This window comes from Pterocles gutturalis, unplaced genomic scaffold (genome assembly GCF_000699245.1).
Source record: "Pterocles gutturalis isolate BGI_N339 unplaced genomic scaffold, ASM69924v1 scaffold16975, whole genome shotgun sequence".
In the NCBI taxonomy this organism is placed as follows: Eukaryota; Metazoa; Chordata; class Aves; order Pterocliformes; family Pteroclidae; genus Pterocles; species Pterocles gutturalis.
The window spans coordinates 150,154-170,646 of record NW_010146285.1 but is presented as its reverse complement, the minus strand read 5'-3'; the positions used below and the strand labels follow the sequence as shown (position 1 = coordinate 170,646).

Below are 20,493 nucleotides of genomic sequence, written 5' to 3'. Positions count from 1 at the left end.
AGCTGAAGGGCAGTCATCGCCTTCCAGTCTGTGTTGCAGGTTCTCTGTGCCATTAGTACTCATCGTACAGACGTGTGCACAGTGCTTTCTTAGGTGTTCATGAGAACAGCTGGGCACAGAGGAAGGGGTATAGTTGCTGGGCTGTAACTGCAATTATGCCCTTGCTCAGATCATTTTTAGGTCTGTTGGGTTTCCCATGTCATGCCTGAAATTGAGCCAGCAGTTTCCTCCTGAACAGCTGCCCAGCCCATCTCTCTTCCTGGGGCAGCACAGATACCAGACCGAACTCGTTGGTCCGGGGGCCAATCCACAAGCCAGTGGCAAGTGTCTTCTGTGGTTAGGGGCTTGGAAAGGGACTGTCACACTCCTCCATGGGTGCCCAACTACGTATGGCCATTTAGAGGAGCAGCAACTTCACTCCTTGTCTTCAGTTTTGCACAAACGTGTGCGTGTTGACCATTGGGATATTGTCTTATATATTGAAGAAGATGAGAAATCTTCCTTGCTTCCTGGGGACTTTGCACTGGGACACGCTGTGTCCCCGTGGATTGCATTGGTGGCCTCCCAAGCACCTCTGCCTCCCCCAGCTCCCTGCCATCCAGACTCTCCCAGTAGAGGCAAGAGCCAGGGCGGAAAGTGTAGTCCAGGAAAGTTTAGACAAACTCTTCCAGCTGCAGTTTATTGTATCTATTTTGCTGATATCCACCCTTTAGATAAATAGCACTAAGTTACACACGTTGTGACTCTCTTGATGTGGTTAAAAAGGCTTGTATTAGCCAAGCTAATCTAACTCCAAGAATAACCATGGGAATTTGACTGTATCGGTTCCAGCTTGAATCAGTCACCATGTAGTAAAGTGAGAATCGCCTTCCTGGCTGGAAGTGCAGCAACAGTGAAACTTCAAGTCAATTACTGGGGATTCCCTCCCCCTCTTTTTTTTTTTTTTTCCTTTTTTTCCTTTGAACAAAACTCCTGCCCATGCCTGACCTCAGACAACGGGACCTCTACCTACAAGAAAACAAAATTTCCCATTTTCAATAAAAACTGTGTCTCTGTAGGCAGAAAAGTGAGTTAGCTAACAATCCGCAAAGCTATGGTCTGTTTATTTACCAGGCTGACTCCCTGATGGGGAAACATGTGGGATCTTTTAACTTTTTCTCCTGCACAGATGTTCCTTCTACTCCCAAGTTTCCTCTTGATCTTTGGTGTGCTGTACCAGATGGTGAAAATGCTGGAGATGTTGTGAGTGGTGGAAGAGGAGAAGGATTCTGTGTGCTTAAAACAAAAACAGAAAAAAAAATCTGTCTGTTTTTTTCCTCATGTTAGAAAAAAAATATTTTTTAAAGGAAATCTGTTGAGGTAGCAAAACTGCTGTTAACTCACACACCCTCACTGTTGGACACATAGCATTGATGAGATTAAATGCTGATTGACAAGTCGTCCGTTCCCCCCCCTTCCCCCCCATGCAGCCTCTGCTGCCACTTTAGGTATTTGTATTGAGCTGTAGATCCAGTTCTGGTGAGGAGACAGGGATTCTGCAGGGTCAAGTAGCAGGAGTGCTTGCTTTCCTTCCTTACCTTCCTCAGAGGCCACAGAGCCTGTGGATTGTGTGTTGAAAGACATCTCTCCTGGTAGCTGGAATTGAGTCCCTGGGCTAGCATGAGCTTTGGTGTTCCCCCAGCCCAAGGGAGCCAGGGCTTCTGTGTAGGATCAACAGGAACACAGAGTGTTGCATTGTACATCTGAAACGTGGGAGAAGAATATGAATAGAATATGAAGATTTGGGTATTTATCTTCGTAGCACCATGGGCTGAATGACAGTGTAAGGGTGCAGAGGGTGAATGGGAGGGGTGAGAGGCTCTGGCCATTTTCAGGGCTAGGGACAGTCTCTCTTGGACAGGTCCACAGAGGTGCCACTGGAGCAGGTGCTTCTTTCCTTTATGGCTGAGGTTGTACGTGGCCTTTTGGCTGGTGTTCAGCCTCAGTGGTGCTTGTCTGTCCAGGCTCATCACCCAAAGAGAAATTGGAAGGCTCATTTAGGAACAGCAGGTCAGCATGCTGCTTTCCTAGGCTTGCTTCCATAGAAAGTCCCTGGTGGTCAGCAGTCTGCTCTAATATGCAAGCTGGCCGTGGCCATCAATACCACTTTGAGCAGCTCAAGTTGAAGGCTGGTTGTGGCTCTGCAGTGCAATGGGATCCTGAGCCTGGTCAGCCCTTATGGGTGCATTAGAAACAGGTGGTTGTGGTGTGGGGGGTTTAGGAGCTGGTGAGCAAAGATCTTAGCTGATGAGGGTGAAACTCTGGCTCAAGTGGTCTGTAACCATGAGCGAAAGAGTGCTTGTCACAGGCTGAGAACACACCCACCATTAGCTGTGCCTCCTGGCCATTTGTGGTGGTGGTGGTGCCCGCTGGGATGCTCTGCTATCCGTGGCCTCCCTCCCCGCAGCCCTTTCTCTGCTGCTGTCCTCAGCGTAGGGACTGCAGTGGAAGATATTCTCCAAAACCCATCTCTCCCTGGGAAAGCAGGAGTGCTCTTACTGGAACAGGGCAGTGGGCACTGCCTTGCCAGCAGGAAGACAGAGGAGACATTTTATTAAATAATCTTTAATCTGGTTGCTTGAACAGCGTTTTTAGCCAGGCGGGTGGTCTGTTGCAGGGACAGGTAAAAACTGTGTTTCCACCAATGCGGGCAGGCTGTGGATTAGAGACGAGGCATGTGTTTTGTAACGAAGGATGAGAGCCTAATTTTAGAATGGTGACAAGGCTGGGCTCAGATGTCTGCCTGGGCCCAGTTCCAGGTCCTTTGGACTGCCAGAAACTTGCTCTCCCTTTCTTGGAGTGGACTGTATCGTACCTTTTTATGTACAGACTCCCCTGCAACGAAGCAGAGAGATTCCTGCAGTTGCTTTGCTTTGCTAATCCTCTCTTAAACCACACACAGACCAAGAGATCCCTTGGTCCTTGTGCAGCCAGTCCATGTCTTCCCCCTAAGACGTTTGTTCTATTTCCTTTGCAGATGCAGCTTCTGGACAAGTTCCCTATTGAAGGAGGCCAGAAAGACCCCAAGCAAAGAATCATCCCTTTTCTACCAGGTAATGCTGTGGGGAAAAGCCCTAAATAAGATGGGTGAGAGCAGCTGGGGACTGGAGTTTCCCAGCCACCCTCTCTAGTACTTTTTGTGACTGGTCTTAACAAATGCCTTTTCCCTGGGAGCTCATACATGCAGCCTTGTGATACCAGACCTCCACCTCCTCCTAAAATAACTGGCATGGTGTTTAGGGCTCCCATGGGATCTTGCATCAGCTGTTCAGGTTCAAGTTGGCTCGTGCTATGCCACACAAAGGGATTCAATGGCTTCTGGGGGGCTGTGCTTGTGGGGTGCAAGCAGACAGCCTGAGCTTGGGCCACCAATTGGGAGCCCACGGGAGACCAGAGACACCATCTTCTTCATTTGTGGATGCTGTGGCTCAGCAGACACTGTTAATGTACAGTAAGGAATTAATAGAATTGCCACTAAGATATAAAGGAAACTGAAAGAAGGTTAAATGCAAACTAGGATTTCTGCAATGCCAGCCAAAAAGATAAGTAAATAAGTAAATATCTCTTTGGCCTGGGCCCCTGTCCTTCTGACAGCTTTCAGAGAGGGGCTGGATGTGATGGATATTCTCTCCTTAGGGTAACAGCACACACTTCCACACAGCTTCTTCCAGGAGTGACTGCAAGGATGGCACGGGGGAGACGAGCCAGACCGCAGCGTGCTCTTGGAAATACACTCTCTGGCCAGCTCTCTATTGTCTGACTGCACGATTCTGGCTGTCGGTTTAAAGTTTGGCTCACTGTACTGCCTGCTAGGATAAATGGAGTATTTTCAGTCTGTTAAAAGGTCCATTCTGTCTTTAACTATAAAATGGAGATCCCAGTTCTTCCCCAAAGATCTGTAAAGAGAAGCTGGGGTGGGAGGGCTTAGTCCTCTCCAGGAGCATGCTGCAGTCCCCAACACTGTTTGCAGGCAGAGCAGCTGCTCCAGATGTGTGGGGCTAATGGGGAAGCAGGGACTTGGAAACCAGCAGCGCAAAACATGTGACACAAGCAATATGTGACACAAACATCAGAGCCGCAGCAGGGTGGCATGGGAGCCTGGCAGTCTCCACGGGCCTTCTGGAAAGCACCCCAGGATCTGGGTTTGCTCTCTGCAGGGCTCTGTGCTGCATCCAGCTTCACTGCAGCCAGGGGGAGGTGGTGTTACCCTCCATTGCCAACCTGGGAAGAGGAGAGGAGTCCAAGAGTGGACTCTTTCCAGCTGTGCCACCAACTCATAGACAAGTCACTTTGTGAAACCTCTGTGCAGTAAGGGTGGATACTGCTGGCACGCCATTCTTGCTAGAAAGTGTTTTGAGATCTTTGAGAAGCACTGTACAAGAGTGCAAATGGCTTTGGGTGAGGTGCTGCAGGAAAATCTGTCTGCAGGTAACAGTTGTTCCTCCTGTATTGACTGTCAGTGGCCCATTTCTTTTGCTTTCTCCTGGAGAAATGTTGGTTGAATGCAGGTGATCGATGCTCAGTCTGCATGCAGTTTTTAGTAATGGATGTCCTGATGATGGGTGGGTGATATTTGCAGAGGATAAGATACATCCCATATGCCCATTACAACACTTCAAGCCCTTTCCACCCTCCAAGAACATGAGGGAGATGGTACTGCTGCATGTCCTTGACGGGAAGAGTTATATCTGGAAAACGTTGGGGTTGACTTAGTGTCCCAAAGAGAGAAGCTGCCAGAATAGAATAGAGCTCAGCTGTATTTAATTTAAAATTTCTGTGATATACGTTCTACTTTTGATATCGAATCTCTGCCTCTTTCTTGTTGAACTGCTGAAAAGCCCTTGTTGCCTTACCCAGAAACAAGGTGACTCAGCTAAATGTCAAACAATGTCAAACTCTGTTAAATAAACTAGCTGCTGTAATTAGAATATGCATGGCATTTCTGCAGCCAGAGCCGTGGATTACTGAAAAAAATACCTAGCTCTAAACTGTCTTACTTAAAAACCAGCACTTGTTTGTACTTAAATCCTGCTTTTATGATGATGTTATGATCTTGCTTGCTTGTTATGGGTCTGATTCAGACAAGCTGGAGTAACTGTGGGCTGGGTTCTGAGTGCCTGGGTTTTGCCCATGCCAGTTGCAGGCTTGGATGACATCCCCCATCAGGTCTGGTTTAGGAAGTCAGTGCATGCCAGCCCGTGACTCCTGCTTGTCAGCGATGCCGTGGTGCTCTCCTGAAATGAGGAGCCACCTTTGCAGGTCACTTTGCTATTGCAGAGGATGTCTACAGGACTGCCTGGCAGGTACACCTGTAGCACGGTGGAACCACAGCAGCATCTTGTGCAGCCGCTGCTGCATAGGCAGAAGTGGGTGGTGGTGGTACCCGAATCTCCTGCTGCAGTGAAGGGCTGGAAAGGAAGAACTGAGGGATGGCCACAGCAGGTCAGGCCAAAGGGCCACCCAGTCCTGGTGATAGCCTGTTGTGGGTCCCAAAGGAGTGCAATCTCTCCCTTCCTGTTCAGCAGTCGCAGCAGGGGTTGGGGGATCCAGGATGCTGGGTCTGTTTTCTGGTGTGGAGAGGGAAGAAGGAAGATGTCTAAACCAAGAGATGAATGGTCTCTGGGACGCCCTTCTGGTCTATTCGTGATCATCTGGATGGCAGACAGGGCATGCAGAGGGTCTCGTTGGGTGAAAAGAAGCTTCCACATCTCTTTCCCACAGGGAAGAGGGGTAGTGTGTGTTCAGCCGTCACCCCAGTAGGGTCAGGAGCACCAGTTGGCATCTGGAGCAAGAGGCTGGACAGTCCAGGTCCTATAACCTGGGCACAGTCACGCTATGACTCAGCTTACCCTGCACAAAGCAGGGATGGTGGTGCATGGTTCTGATTTCTGAGGAAAGCAAAACGTGTCCCATTGCCCTGTTCAGCTTCCAGCTGTACATCTTTCTTCCTCCCACTGTCTGCACAGATCACAAATTCCCTGGCTACTGTGAAGTGTTTCTTTGCAGGTTTCATCCGCATTTGGGTGCAGATGGCTGCTGCTTTGTGGACCTGTTATGTGTTGGCTGTGATTTTTGCTTTATGCACAGATGATGGCTCCCTTTGCACTCACCACCCTTGGTTTGGGGTGATTAAATGGTTGCAAATTACTGGGCAAGGTGCATCCCTGTTGGGGCAATCAAGCTTTAGTATTTGACTGTGCTGGAAGCCTTTTACTGTAAAAACCAGGAAAGTGTAATAGTTTGGAGCCTTGCCCACCAAGGAGAGACCATACTGGGTTCAACAGCAGGACAGTGCAGTTTTTCTTTCCTATAGACACCTTTATCTTATTTTTATCAATTTATTTCTTCAATTATTTTTCTCCCTCTTACACAAGTAAGGACTCTGCAGCTTTCAGTGCCATAAAGAGGTGTGAGGAAATAATAAACAGTGTCAGGTAGTTCTGTAAAAGATGTCCTGTGGATTAGTTAGTAGTTTTGTTTCATTTGTTGAGAGTTATTTCCCTGGCTTTAATTTTTCTGTGAGGTGTGGTTTTTTGTTTGTTTGGTTGGTTGGTTGGTTTTTTTGTTTGGTTGGTTGGTTTGTTTTTACTATACCAAGGTATAGTAAACAGTATTTCCCCGTTTTATCTTTTTCCAATGAGGTTTTCCTTTCTTTTCTCTGATATCCCTGGTTACTGTTGGAAAAATCTGCATTAGGGGAGGTGAGGCAGAAGAAAACGACATAAGAAAAACTGTTTGTCGAATGGCCAGAAAGCATTTCTTAGTTGGTGGTATGAAATTTTTGTTGGGAGGATGGAGGGTGATTGTGGAAGAGTTAGAATAAAATTTGCTGCAAAAGCCCTTTCTAGACCAAATACAGTTTATCACTGTAAAAAGACAGAAATGAAAAGCACCGTTTGGCTGTACCAGCGGGACTGTTGGTTGAGCCCATTTGCAGTGGACTGATTTCTCCGTCACCTCTACCGCTTCATATCTGAAGAGTGATCTTTGGAGTGTTGACTCAGAGTTCTGCTACTTTTAAATCTGTATCAGCAGAGAGAAGAGGTTATGGATCTCTGCTCCCTTATTTCAAGGCTCTTGAAGTAATTAATGAAGGAACTTCAGCTGGAAGGAGGAGACTGGTCTGTTGTGCTTCTGGAGAACACAGTGGCAAATACAAATGACAGAAGTGGGGCGATGCAACCCTGGGATTAACAGTTTTGCTGTGGTTGACCCGAGACTCCAGGGTTTGTGTTGTTCTTCGTTTCTCTTGGCACTAAGTGGAAGAGCCATCTGGAGACAAAGCTGAAGTCTTTTTGCTCCGCTGTGTTTTCCCCGTTTCCTTGGGGAAAATGCACTGCATGGCATGAAACTGTCCCGTCACGCTGGCTACTGGGCTGCACACCCCTGCTGTGGAGGGAGGCTTGGGCTTTCCATGGCACAGAGGGCTGGGCATGGATGATGGCAGCCCCCTATACTTTCCGCACAGATTCCAGCTTGGTCCTTGCCTGGACTTCAAACCAGTTTTGAGCCCTGCTGAAAAAACAGGAGGTTTTTGCATAGGCTGTGCACCTCATGGGGTGCCTGCTCTGCAGCTTCCCTGCTGCCTGGAGAGGGAGACATCACATTCCAGGAGACTGCTTTACCTGTCTGATTTTCCTTACCCTTGGGAAGCCATGTCCTGTCCCAGGGGACCAGGGGGGTCAGTGCAGGCTGCCCTAGCAGCTCTGTCAGCCAGCTGCAGAAGCAACACTGCGACCTGGCTCCAGTGGCTGCCTTTAGGGCTTGGGAGCCTCTGACAGAGAGACACCTTCTCTATTCCTTTCTTTCCCATTTGGATTTTCCCCCTCCTTTGATTAGGGCGAGGAAAAAGGAAACCAGTCTTTTCGGGGTGTGTGCTGCCAGCTGGGCTTGGTGGATGTGTCCTGGGGCACCCGGATGGGTGCCAGCGTGGTGGATGAGATGTCACTAGCCATCGTCTGGCCCTGCCATGCCCCGATGACCTGCTTTCCCCCTGAGAAGAGAAACACCCTTACACCACCTCAAAGGGGTCTGTGGGGCTTTCTTCTTGCTCAGCCCCAAGGCAGTGGGAACACGCAGTGTGCTGAGGTGTTTTAAGGAGAAGCAGCAAATATAGGGCAGCAGCAAGATCCCTGCAGATAGTGCAGATTTGGCCCTGGTTTTTTGCTCCCAAGCTGTGGTGTGTTGCTCGTGCCAGCAATGGCGGGTGGGGAGGGGGGTGAGCTCTGGGCCAGGAGGGTTTTGCCTGACTGCTTAATATCTGGGCAAGGCCCCCAGTTCCCTGGAGGAGCCCAGGTATCTCCTCCTCAAGGTTTGCTGGGGGCCATTCCCCGAGCAAAGTGGGAGCTGGGGGTAGGAGCCTGGCTCGGCGCATGAGTCAGGAGGGCTGGGGGAAGGGAGAGGTGCAGCCCCAGAGGGCACGGGAGGCCATCCCAGCACCGCCCAGATACCTGGGGCTGGCGAGGGGTGCTGGCGGCGGGAGGGAGCCTCCCCATTTTGCACAATGCAGGAGGACGAGGAATAACCTCTCGCTGACGCTGGACAGGATCTTTCTCGGCTCTGTTTCTGCCACTCGCAGGCTGCAGTGGGGAAGGAGATCTCCTGCCGATGAACTGCATCCCAGGTGGATATGGCTGCTTTTTGGTTTCGGTTTGGTTCGTTAGGGTTTTTTTTCCTCTCCCTTTTCCACTGGTGCCTTTGGGGAAGAGGAAGCTGAGGAGAAAGGCTCAAGCAGGTTTGCAACAGCAGGATTTCATCTCTGGCAATGAGAGCAGCTTTTTTTTCCTCTCAGTTGTGTATATTCCAGCTTTGCTCCTTTTGTTTTTCCCTGGGCTGGAGGAGAAACAATTCAGCGATCTTGGGTGGTTATTTTTGTGCTGAATCAGAGAAACTGGCATCATCCTAGCAACTGGCACCATGGTCACCTTTTGTTCAAGTCCTACCTGTGTAAATTGAGACCAGGATCAGCGAAATTAGGACATGGCCACGTGTAACTTTGTGGTCAGCGCATGCGAGGCGCTTTCGATGTTTCTTCCACCCACCTCGGGAAGCAGAGGGCATGGTGACTGCAGGGGAGATATTATAGGCTCTTTTCTCCTTTGGAGAGGTGGTTGCTAGGTTGGCGTTTAAAAGGAAATACATTCTTTGTCCTAATTCTTAGCTGGATTTTATGAGAAGAAATATATTTATTTAGTTTCAGGCTTGTTTTTCATTTTTGATTGTTTTCTCCTGCAGCGCTCTGAACCTGGGTGACAAGGTGTTAGTAAGTGATTTTAACTTTTCTTTGGACTCATTTTGAATTCCTGACCCACATGGAAAGGAACAGTGTTGCAGCAGTTCAGAGCCAGTCAAAAAGTAGCTTAAAGGTTTAAAAAAAAAAAAAAAAAAAGGACAGATCAGATAAAATTATTTTTATCTTAGACCCAGTCATATCTTACTTTTTAGATTAAATAATTAATTAAATCATCTTAAATGGTGTTCCTTTAACATGCGGGGGTAGTCTCTGCAGGCACGATAGCCACACACAAACACAGAGAAGAGTCTCAGACGTCTGGTTTGCTGAGCCTTACCTGTGTAACACAAATAACCGAGATACTCTGTCGTGCTCTCCTGAATATGAGGCAGCAAACTTTCTCAGATGGAGAAAGAGGGGCTCTGGCCCCTCCATCCCCTTCCACCCACCTGCAGTAAATCAGCATCGCAGTCCCCTGTCCCCAGCTCAGAGGAGCTGCCAGGGGGTGGGAGGTGACCCATGGCACTGCAGCATGGGGTGCTGGGGGCTTGGGCACCTATGGGGAGAGCCTTTTGGGGGCCGCTCCATAATGAGATATCATTTCTTTTTAGTATATAAGTTTTCAGTTTTCCTGCCTGTTCTTTGAAAGGGGAGAGTGCCTCCTGGCTTAAAACGAACTTATATTTGAGCCAGGGCAGTGTGTTAGCAAGACGGCTAACAGGTCCTTGGCTGATTTCCACTCTAGCTTATTTAGGACTTGGGTGATGCCGAGATTCTGGCAAGCTGCTCTTCAGGAGCTCCTATTGTTTGAGAAAGCAGTTTCTATTGTTTCTTTCTATTTTCTGCCTTGCTAGGAGAGCTATTGCGGAAAATTCATCTCCTGTCTCTCACAACAGGAGAATGGATTTCCTGTCGGCTCCAGGCTTGAAGGGAAAGCAGGGGCTGTAGGGAGGAAGCGGCTGTTCCTCGGCCGGGCGGCGGGAGGATTGATGGTTTTGAGGGGGGCAGGCAGGCATATTATTTTCTTCAGGCTCTGTGGAGATATTTTTAAGTCTTTTCTGTTTGAAAGATGGAGTCGTCAAGTGTGAGGTCATAGGATGCCCTCAGGCTGCTTGCTGCTTCCTATTGAAGCTGTGGAAAAGGCACCCGCCAGCCACCGCCAGCTTTCAGAGCTGCCTGCTGAGGAAGGGGCTGGAACCAGCCCTATGTAAGGGAGAGCAGGGGGGGCTTCGGGCTTTGCAGGCTGGGCCTGTTTCACAGGCATTGTCAGACCTTCTGGAGGTCTATGGGCATTAGCAGGGCATGAGCCAAAGGCCTGATTTAATTACATAAGGAAGAAAAAGGGGAAAAAATAATGATGCTGGCATGTACCCAAGTATGTGGTCCTCTTTCCTCTCTTTCAGTCTCTTCCGAGTCCTTTTTCAGCGTGCAGATACAAAATCCACCTTCTGGCAGCTGAAACAAGGGGCTGGCACAGCGAAAACTTGCAGAATATTTTTCTGGGCTTTGTACCTGCTCCTCTCACAGATTAAGAGCTGGTATTTTGCTCAACCAGAAACCACCTCTGGGCAGAAATCAGCATACGCAGAACATGATGTGACTCTCATTAGACCATTTGAGTCTCCTGATGAGAGTTTTGTAATGATCAAGCCACGGTTTCACCGGAAAACAAAGAATGGAAGGGGGTTTTGGTTTGGGTTTGCTTGAAGCCATGGCTAATGGGGATTATTTATTTTTTTTTTTTACAGTGCTAGATGCTAGACTGAAAAGGCCAGGGCAGGTTTTCAGTGCAGTATAGCTGCTTGGACTCCTTGGGGAAATATACATACGTTTTTACTCAGAAATTAGTTGGATTTTGATTCTTGTTTTTAAAGGCAATAAATAAACACGATTATAGACTTGAAAAGCAGTTTGAGCTGCACTGGCCTCGTCGTTTCCTCAGGCAGCCGTTCCAGATGAGTGTGCCCTCTACTACTATAATTACTTTTTAAAAATAACTCTGCAAGTCTGTAATCTAAAGTGGGTGGTATGTAGCAAGTCTGAGAGCATTCTCCATTCAACCCACAGGCTGGGGAGAGGGTGGCTTTATATAAGGGTTTATTTGTCTTCATCTCTGGGTTGAAATCTGACTTTTTCCCACAATCCATCAACAAATGGCCCATATAATGAAAGTGCTTTTTAACACGGGAGTGAGGCTTGCCAGGGACTCAGATGGCTTTGCAGCCCCACTGGCTCTAGATATTCCCCCTGGATGTTGCTTCCCTGCCTGATCTTGTTTCTGTTGTATTCAGATTTAAGCTGCCTGGGCCATAGAGGAGAGCAGAGCCTATCTGAGATTCACAGCTAAGTAATAGTCCAGACCTTTGTTTGAATCTGTTTTCACCCCACTTTGCCTTTTGGCTGGGCCAGCTAGTTTATTTATATACTCGCATCCTTAAAATAGGTTGTGATTATTTTTTTCCTGAGGATTGGAAACAATGAAGCTGGGAATTTGCTGCTTGATAGCAAGTGATTTCTCTTACTTTATTTTCTCTATTTATTAAGCTTTTTGGTTACTGATGTTCTTAAGTGTGGTGTGTTTGCAGACCTCCCTGCTCCACAATGTAGCTATTTTCAGGCTCTCATGAACATGTTTGTCCTTACTTATAAGGAGATCTTTATACTCAGGAGCAGAATGAGGGGATACGGTGGGCAGGAATTTGCCAAACTGGATCTATTTCCACCATAATGAAATAACCCGTGGCAGTGTCTGCCCCCTGTGATTTTTTTTTTTAAGATTTGTAGTCCTGTTTAATGGGAAGGCTGAAGTGGAGAGAGGGAAGTAACGTGGGAATTAGAAAGAGGAAACTGAGGGTAGGTAGAAGAGGAAAAGAAAGTAAGTCCTAGAAGTGGGAAATTCAATCCTCTTGAGCTTCTCCCATTCATAGAGGTGCTAATACAGGCCCCAGGCTTGTACTCAGGATGGAGGTAATTAATGTTTGCTCTCAATTTTCCTTGGGTCTGAAGTTAAGCATTTTCACCATGTCATTTTCTATCAGGGTTTTGCCACCTCTAAATAAAGAGCAGAAAATTACATTCCTTCTGCTTTTACATCCTATGCACCGCAAAGTTCAGACTTGCAGGTTCCTTCTGATATTCAGGGCTCTGAACAGCACAGGGCTGACCTGGAATAAGCGAAATATTTGCAATCTGTTTTGGGCCTTGATGAGTTTTTATTGGAGGTGTTTGGGCTGATGGGCAGACTTCACTTTTTCACTAAGTGCACCATTAGATGTGATTCCCATCAAATACTTCCAACTCTTCTTCCAACTCTTCCCACCAAATGCATGATAGCTTCGTACTTTCTCAGCCAAGCAGCAAAACCATCAGACCGGAGTACAAGGTAAAGGCATTTGTACCTATTCCCACTAGGCAGCGTCATCACTGCTGGTCTATTTAAATCATGAGATGTGGAGAGCAGAAGGGAAAATACTCCTAGCCTAATTCCAGCTCCTACAAAACAGAGCAAATGCAAAATTGTGTGTTTAGCAGATTTCCTCTTGGGAAGAGAAATCTCCTATAGATAATAATCCTTTTAGCAATGTGTCCAGTGAATGAGGCTTTGTCCAAAGAACAAAGACAAAGTCGCAAGCTTGAAATATGCCTAAATTTCCTGAGTGCACTCGCTGCTGCATGCGGGCAGGAAGCTGTGTTAGTCTGGTTTGGATGCTTGCTCTGAAGTGGCATAAACAGAGTGTCGGGTCTCCTGGGATCCTGCTCTGACCCGTGCACCAGGGGACAGGGGTTCTTCTAAGATGCAGCTACAAGAAAGACTACCATAGTCATGCAGCTCTGTGCTGTGTCCCTGACTGTCCCATCTCCCCTCTGGCCAAGTCCATCCTCTGGAGATCCCGGGTGGATGCAGGAGCTGGCAGCAGAGATGAGTGGTGCTGCCACAGTAGACCCAGCACATGCTGGTGTTAAGCTGCCAGCCAGCAGGGAACTCATTTCCTGCACTGTTATGGAAACAGCTGATCTGTGACATTTTAAGAAGGGGGAGAAAATACAGGGCAGGGGAAGGAAGGCCCCGGCTACATAAATATTTACTTTTGCACAATGTCCAGGGCTGTAAGAAGAAGGGGTTGCTTGCTGCTGGCTCTGGTGCATGGTGACAGGGGACGGGAGAGCCACCAGTGGGCTGCCTGCAGCTGGAAGGAGCATGCTCTCCGCCAAGCAAAAGCTTCTCTGCTGGAGTGTGACACTGCCCTGCTTGATCCCCCTTCTTCCTGCTGCAACCCACAGCCGGGATCATAGGATCATAGAATGGTTTGGGTTGGAAAGGACCTTAAAGATCATCAAGTTCCAACCCCCCTGCCATGGGCAGGGACACCCTCCACTAGACCAGGTTGCTCAAAGTCTCATCCAGCCTGGCCTTGAACACCTCCAGGGATGGGGCATCCACAGCTTCCCTGGGCAACCTGTTCCAGTGTCTCACCACCCTCACAGTGAAAAATTTCTTCCTAATGTCTCATCTAAATCTACCCTCTTTCAGCTTACACTCATTATCCCTTGTCCTATCACTACCTTCCCTGATAAAGAGTGTTTCCACATCTTTTCCTCTCCAGGCTGAACAACCCCAACTCTCTCAGACTGTCCTCATAAGGGAGGTGCTCCAGCCCTCTGACCAATTTCGTGGCTCTCCTCTGGACTCTCTCCAACAGGTCCAAGTCTTTTTTTATGTTGGGGGCCCCACATCTGAACACAGTACTCGAGGTGGGGTCTCACGAGAGCAGAGTAGAGGGGGAGAATCACTTCCTTTGACCTGCTGCTAATGCTTCTTTTGATACAGCCCAGGACATGGTTGGCTTTCTGGGCTGCAAGCGCACACTGCTGGTTCATGTTGAGTTTCTCATCCACGAATACCCCCAAGTCCTTCTCCTCAGGGTTGCTCTCTATCCACTCTCCGCCCAGCCTGTATTTGTGCTTGGGATTGCCTTGACCCACATGCAGGACCTTGCACTTGGCCTTGTTAAATTTCATGAGGTTTGCATTGGCCCACCTCTCAAACCTGTCAATGTCCCTCTGGATGCGCAGCTGGACCACCAAGAACTTGCTTGAACCACCTTCCTGGGCCTCTCTTCCCGTTCCTTGGTCTCACTCTAAAGAAGCCAAGCTAGCAAAGTATCCCCAATGGTTCTCCTTGCTCCTTCCCAGAGAGCAGCCTTGGGAAGGAAGCTAGGGAAATGAAGGCATGAAGCTTTCAATGGCAGTGCTGCTGCAGGCAGATGGGGTGTCCAAGGTCTGTGGACTGCAGCATCTCGTGACACCGCCACCACGTTGCATCCCCACCGCCAGTGAGGTCTGGAGCAGACATGAGCCATGTTTTGTGCGGAGGAGATGCTTGCTAGACCTGGTTGAAAAAGACCCTCAGAGACAGGAAGAAGATTTTCTTTCAATCACAGCGTTGTTCAAACTGATATAATGCTGGGTTTCAATTTCTTTCACTCACCTTAGACAAAATGTTTTTTTTCCAGCCCTGTCAAAGAGAGGGTGAATTGATGCTCTTTGGTCTGTAAATGCTGCTCAGCTGTCCTTTCATCAGCCCTTGTCGGCCGAGTGGCTGGTGCAGTGGCATGCAGACGCTGTGTATGTTTGAAGCAGTATCTGACTGCCAGGCAGCTCTGGAGTCCATCCTGTGTGTACTCAGCGGGTGGAGGGAAGGCTGTGGCATGCTCTGCCTGAGGTCCAGTTAGGCTGTGTTTGTAGGCAGGACTGTGCACCATCTAAGCCATGTTTCTGCAGTATGGCAGGCTGCGATGGTTGAGTCAAAATGGGGTGACCTGTATGTAAGGAGGTACAGTGAGTCCCAGTAACAGTGACAGCGATCCACTAGTGGATCTTGGCATATTCTGCTCTCTTGGTGGTGTCTATGAAACCAGAAGAGTTGGAATAGGTGGGATTCAGAGATTTGTGTCAGAGATTTGTTTAATGCAAGTGGTTGATGTGATCACAGAGATGCCTCCAGCCTGTTCCCCTCCGCCCCTTTCATCAAGGAAGTATTGGCTGAGCTCTCTCCCCAGGATACACACCATCACTCAGTGAATAAACACAAGGGATTTGTGTTGTGGGTTAATTCTGCTGCTGGAAATCAAACCCCATCCGTGGTCAAATGACATCTTTTTTCTTGGAAAGGGACCAAGGTTAAGAAGACAAGGAAGGCAGGTTAGTTAAAATATGTCAAAGTCTCTTGGGTGTAAGTAAAGACTATAAATGAGAGCCTTTTAACTTGGAAAAGAACTTTAGAGTGATATGATCAGGTTCAATTTAGTCCAAATATTGCTTTAGGCTATTAAGCTGTTATCAAGTTTTGGTTCAATTGCAATAGTTTTATGGCTTTGGTGCAGGGGGAACAGTTGTAGCCTTTATGCAAGTAAAGCATTTCCCCTGAAATATTTGCGGTGAAGACTGCTGTATTGTGCAGGAACCTGGGAGTGAAACTGCCTGGAAACAAATAACCAGGGAGGTGACCTCTAGCTCTTTTCTTTCTCCATTCCAGAGTAACTACACAATCTAAGGATTTATATTGTGTACAATGAGGGGATTTAAATGATGCTTAGCTTTACATTCTCATTAATGAATCCTAAAACTTAGTAATAAAAGCTGAACATTTTGACTTATTTACTCTTAAGCTGCAGTCACGTCTGATTCAGCAACGTCTTGCGGTGAGTTGTCAGGATGAGAAAAGAAGTCACATCCTTCTTCCTCTTGGCATTAATAGGGAACTAGAATAATCCTGTACCCATAATATTATTTCAGTTGGGTTTGCATAATAGCCTGGAAATGGTTATACTCAACACAATGCTTTGTAATGATGATGTTTCATCCTTTGAAGTTAGACTAATTCATGTCACAGAGTCAGATCAGCACAACTAATAAAACACATATTATTAGTTTTTCCAGTTTTTCTTAACTAACCCTCCTTTTCTGATCCAAGTTCTACTGCACTCAGTTAGAAGTGAGTGGATTTTAATGCTGTCTCTGCAGATATCCATCACCATCACAGCCAAGAAAGTCCCATCTCACATTTGGTGTATTTACATGTCACTGTGGCTGTGAGTTTAGGGAGATCCTAGCGTTCTTAAGCAGTCTTGCTGTGTGCATGCATGTGCTCGAAAGCTCTGCAGAGCAGGAGTTAATTCCACCAGAATCACTGTAGCTGACCCTCTTTGTGAGGCAAGGTTTTCCACTCTCCTCTGGATCCTTATTCCTGGCTTACATTAGAGAAAGTGAGAGAAATCAGGCCCCCTGTAATTACTTATGAGCTGCGATCTAGGCACATATGTAAATATTTTCAGGGTCACAACTTAGCTCTTTATTTTTAAGATACTTTGTTATTAGTAATTGGTTTTGAAGAGATTGAAAATCCCACCCGTAAGGTTCTGTAGCATCAAGCTTTCTCAGCCTTGACCCCTGCTCCCAGTGGTATCGTTGGATATAGTGTTGACTTCATCAGGAGCAGTCACAGCAGGTCTGAGCGTTTTTGAAAGCCCTTTCCCTGTGTTTTTCTGTATAAAGCCCATCACCGTAGCTGCCAGATTATATGACACTAGGGTTTAAAATGACTTAAGAATTAAATCAAGCTGCTAAAAAGGCTAAGATGTAATAAAGCTAAGCAAAGTAAATTTGCTTTCTTTCTAAGACAATGCAACTTTCACAAAGTTTTAATTTTCTCTGGCTCAAGTGGAAAAACAATCAGGTCTGGTTCATTTTGCGCATGCACACTGGGCATGTGTCGATACTGCTCCTGTGAAGCCCCAGAATTAATTCCCACTCTCACCGCTGTGGGTAAGTGTATCCTGGGCTCATGGGAGCAGGTGAAGATGGCTGGGGGGGGGATGCTGGAGCCCACTTAGGGGGCTCGGTTTCAATTTCTCTCTCTACCCCAAGCATAGGGTATGATTTTGGGATTCATCAATTAAGCCCGTGTTTAGTCATTATTTTGCCTGAGACTCATCTCTAGTTTTTCCCACTGCCAGCGGTGCTTTACAAAGAGCAAACAGAAGATCTGGGGGCTCAGGTGGGATATGGGGGGTCCCAATCTACATCTGCACTTCTTTTATAGGGGAAAAAAAGAGACAAATTAGAATTGCCATATCTCCCTGTGTCATTAAAATAATAATTCCATAAAACATTGTGTAGCACGTAAATACTGTGGCACTGAAGTCCTTCTGTAATTAGCTATACCCAACTGGTGGCTTTATTGCTGTGCTTAAAGCCTCCATGCTCACATCTGTTTGTAGATGTCCTCTGGAGCAGGGTGGTCTCTTGCTGTAACAGTGATGATAAATGCTTTGCTCTTATGGATTAGATTATTCCTCACCAAATTGCTCTCTGTTTCGTTGGAGGTCAGCTATACTCATCATCTGTTAGAATTCTGTCCCCTGGGCTCCTTTTTTATCTTTTTGCAATTAAACCAGACCCTTTGTTCTGCGATGTCAGCAGATAGGAGCGTTCCTTCAAGCAGCCATGAAGGCAAAAATCTGCGAGCAGGGATGTTGCCTTCCTCTGTAGCTTTCTGCTCCTCTTCTCCCATCACCAGCTCCCCATGCACAATGCTTACTCCAGGAGGTAGTTGTGTCTTCTCCATACTGTCCATTCCCTGGTTCAACTCCCCTTGAAAAGAGAGTCTAGATGTTATAATCCTCTGGTAAGCCCTAAAACTGGCAGGATTTTTGAGTTTGTTTCCCTCCTCCTGTTTTATTTTCATAAGACTATAGATTGACTTTATTTCTCTTGAAGTTTTCTAGGCTGGGAGACTGCTATTCATCCGCTCTTAATTAAAGCAATATAGGGAATTAGGCCTTTCACAGGGGTGGTTCTGGTGATGGCTATGAATGTTTTTGTTAGTTTTCCTCCCTTCTCAGCAAATGCTTGGAAGTGTGAGTTGGAGCTTAAGCTTTTTAATTACCAGAGAGGAAAATTACTATGTCATAGTGAAGTGTTTTCTTTGCAAAGGAAAAACTGTTTCTTGGCTGCTGCCATATGCAATAGCATAACTAGGAGAGGATGGCTCACCACTGCATCCTCAGAGGACAGGAGGGTCGCGAGTGCAAGCAGGGAGTATGAATTTGGGCATCAAAGTGCTGAGGTGGTTGTTGGGGTAGCACAGGGCAATCTGTGGTTTTTGCAGTACAGCGTGAAGGAGGGGAGGTGGTGGGAGCCCAGTCCCTTCTCCTGGCAGTGCCTGGCTCTTTCCCACAAGAGCCTGGTTTAGGTTAGGCTGCCCAAGGCACAGTTTCTCTTGACATTGGTACCATAGTGAAGGAGCATGGGTGTAGGGCTGAGAGCAGCACAGGAGAGCAGAGTACTGTTCTTCCCAGGCAGTTCACAGTTTCTCACTTCCTTTTTTTCCTCCTTCAAAGCAATGCCCATAAAACACAGCCTGGTGCAAGCAGAGGCTGGTGCAGACAGGGTGTAGGAACCTCCCATTGGCATATGGGGATGACAAACTGGGCTTTTTCTGGGTCTTGGGGAAGGCAGTAAAAACCTCCTTCCGAAGAATGTGATTATTTTTGGCAAGCAAGTGGAGGATCTCAAGAGCAGGTCTCTGGTTGACCTAGGGAAGCAGCTGGCTTTTTCGCCTGGAGTGTTCGAATTATTTCAGTATAGTTTTACAGCATGAAAGGCTACAGCAGGAAGTTTTCAGAAGAGTCCAAGTGTCATCTGACCCTGGCTCCTGTTTTCTGAAGTGTCAGTGTGTTCCTGGTGTGTGTGTGTGTTTGGAAATTTGTCTTGTGTTTCAAATTGGTTAGCTATTCCAATACAATGGAAGGAAGGCTCGTTCCCTGAGTGTCAAGAGCATCAGTATGCTTGCAGGAAAACCTGTATTTACCTGTGAGTCCTTGGGCTGGGGCATATAATCCTCTTTAGTCTCATAAACTTCTGCCTCTTGCTCTGTCCTTCTTGGAAGTTGCTTGTTTCGGCACAGGGACACAGCTTCTCTTGGCTTCCTCAGCCCCATGGGCCACACGTAGGTCCTTGTGGTGATGCAGAGTAGCCAGTACAGGTTTTTGTGTCCCTTTCTGAAGTCCTTTCGGTCCATCTCAGTGCCAGCACATGATGAAGAGACTGTCTCCCCCACGCTCCTCTCTGTTCTTCTCTCATCTATAGCCTGAAACGATATGCTGTTGCCCAGAGGCTCACTGGTGCTGCATATGTTTTTGATCTTGTGGCGTAGCTGGGCTGGGTTCTCACTCACAGCAGTGAGACATGAGCTCCAATGTCACTCAGTTGGTTCTGATCTGTGCTAGTCCTGAGGCCAGACTCTGCTCTTATTAATGGCTTTTTTCGTTCGGAAATGTGCGTAACCCTTTCTGCAGTGTTTCCCTATTGCAATGCCTAGAAAGGGTCAAGAAAGAATTTTTCTTTTCAGCATTTGCGATGCCTGAGGTTCCTCGGGGGCTCTGGTTTTATTCTGTGGTTTGTTACTAGTGCAGGGTTCCTGAGGGTTATAAGATGATCTAAAGCAACCTGACTTGCTGAGCTGACTCAGAAGTGACCCTCCTGAATCACTCCCAGGCAGCTGAGCTGTCTGAAGAGTTGACTGCAGGGGATTGATCTGCTTGTCATTAAAACCAAAATGTTCTGTATGGCTTCAAAGATATTAGAAATAAGTTAGATTCTTTGTTTTGTAAATATTTTCAGAAAGGTCATTTTGGTGCCCTCTTTTTCAAGTAATAGTTATTTAATTAAACTCCAATGTAGTATCTGAAATGCACCTGACTTGCCTTCTTGGCACATGAGCAAAAATTAATAAAATGTGAGTTAAAATAAAAAATGTGGAAAACAGTGTCATCCAAAGGGAAAAAAAAAATAAAAATCTGTTGAACTACAAAAGAAACACCTGTGAAAAAAGATTTACCTGGTACTTTTTCCAGGTACATAAGGTGAAAAGGAAGGTACTTGAAACAAGATTTGTGTGTTGACTCAGAGTGATTTAAGGACCTGCTTAGGATTTGGATGGCTCTCCTTTCAGAGAAGGGAAAATAAGAAGACTGGAAAGTGCATACTTATGAAATGCTCAAGATGTGTGGGTAAGCTAAGGCTTGACACAGTATCAGCTAGTGAATGGAAAAAGTCCTTTTAATTTCCATACAGTCTGGATAAGGTCTTTAACAAGTGATTCACCTCATTGTGGGTAGTCCTTTGCCTATCAATTGAGTCTTCTTCTCAGTGCCTCCCTT

General features: G+C 47.0%; 1 protein-coding gene across 1 annotated transcript in view; it reads left to right on the top strand.

Moving 5' to 3' along the window:
- Window positions 1-20,493, top strand: part of LOC104470679 (SH3 and PX domain-containing protein 2A-like) — a 189,087-nt gene that overhangs the window by 30,684 nt on the left and 137,910 nt on the right. The window contains exon 3 of the mRNA XM_010085689.1: window positions 3,017-3,092. Within this exon, the coding sequence (XP_010083991.1) occupies window positions 3,017-3,092 (76 nt within the window). The remainder of the gene's footprint in view (window positions 1-3,016; window positions 3,093-20,493) is intronic.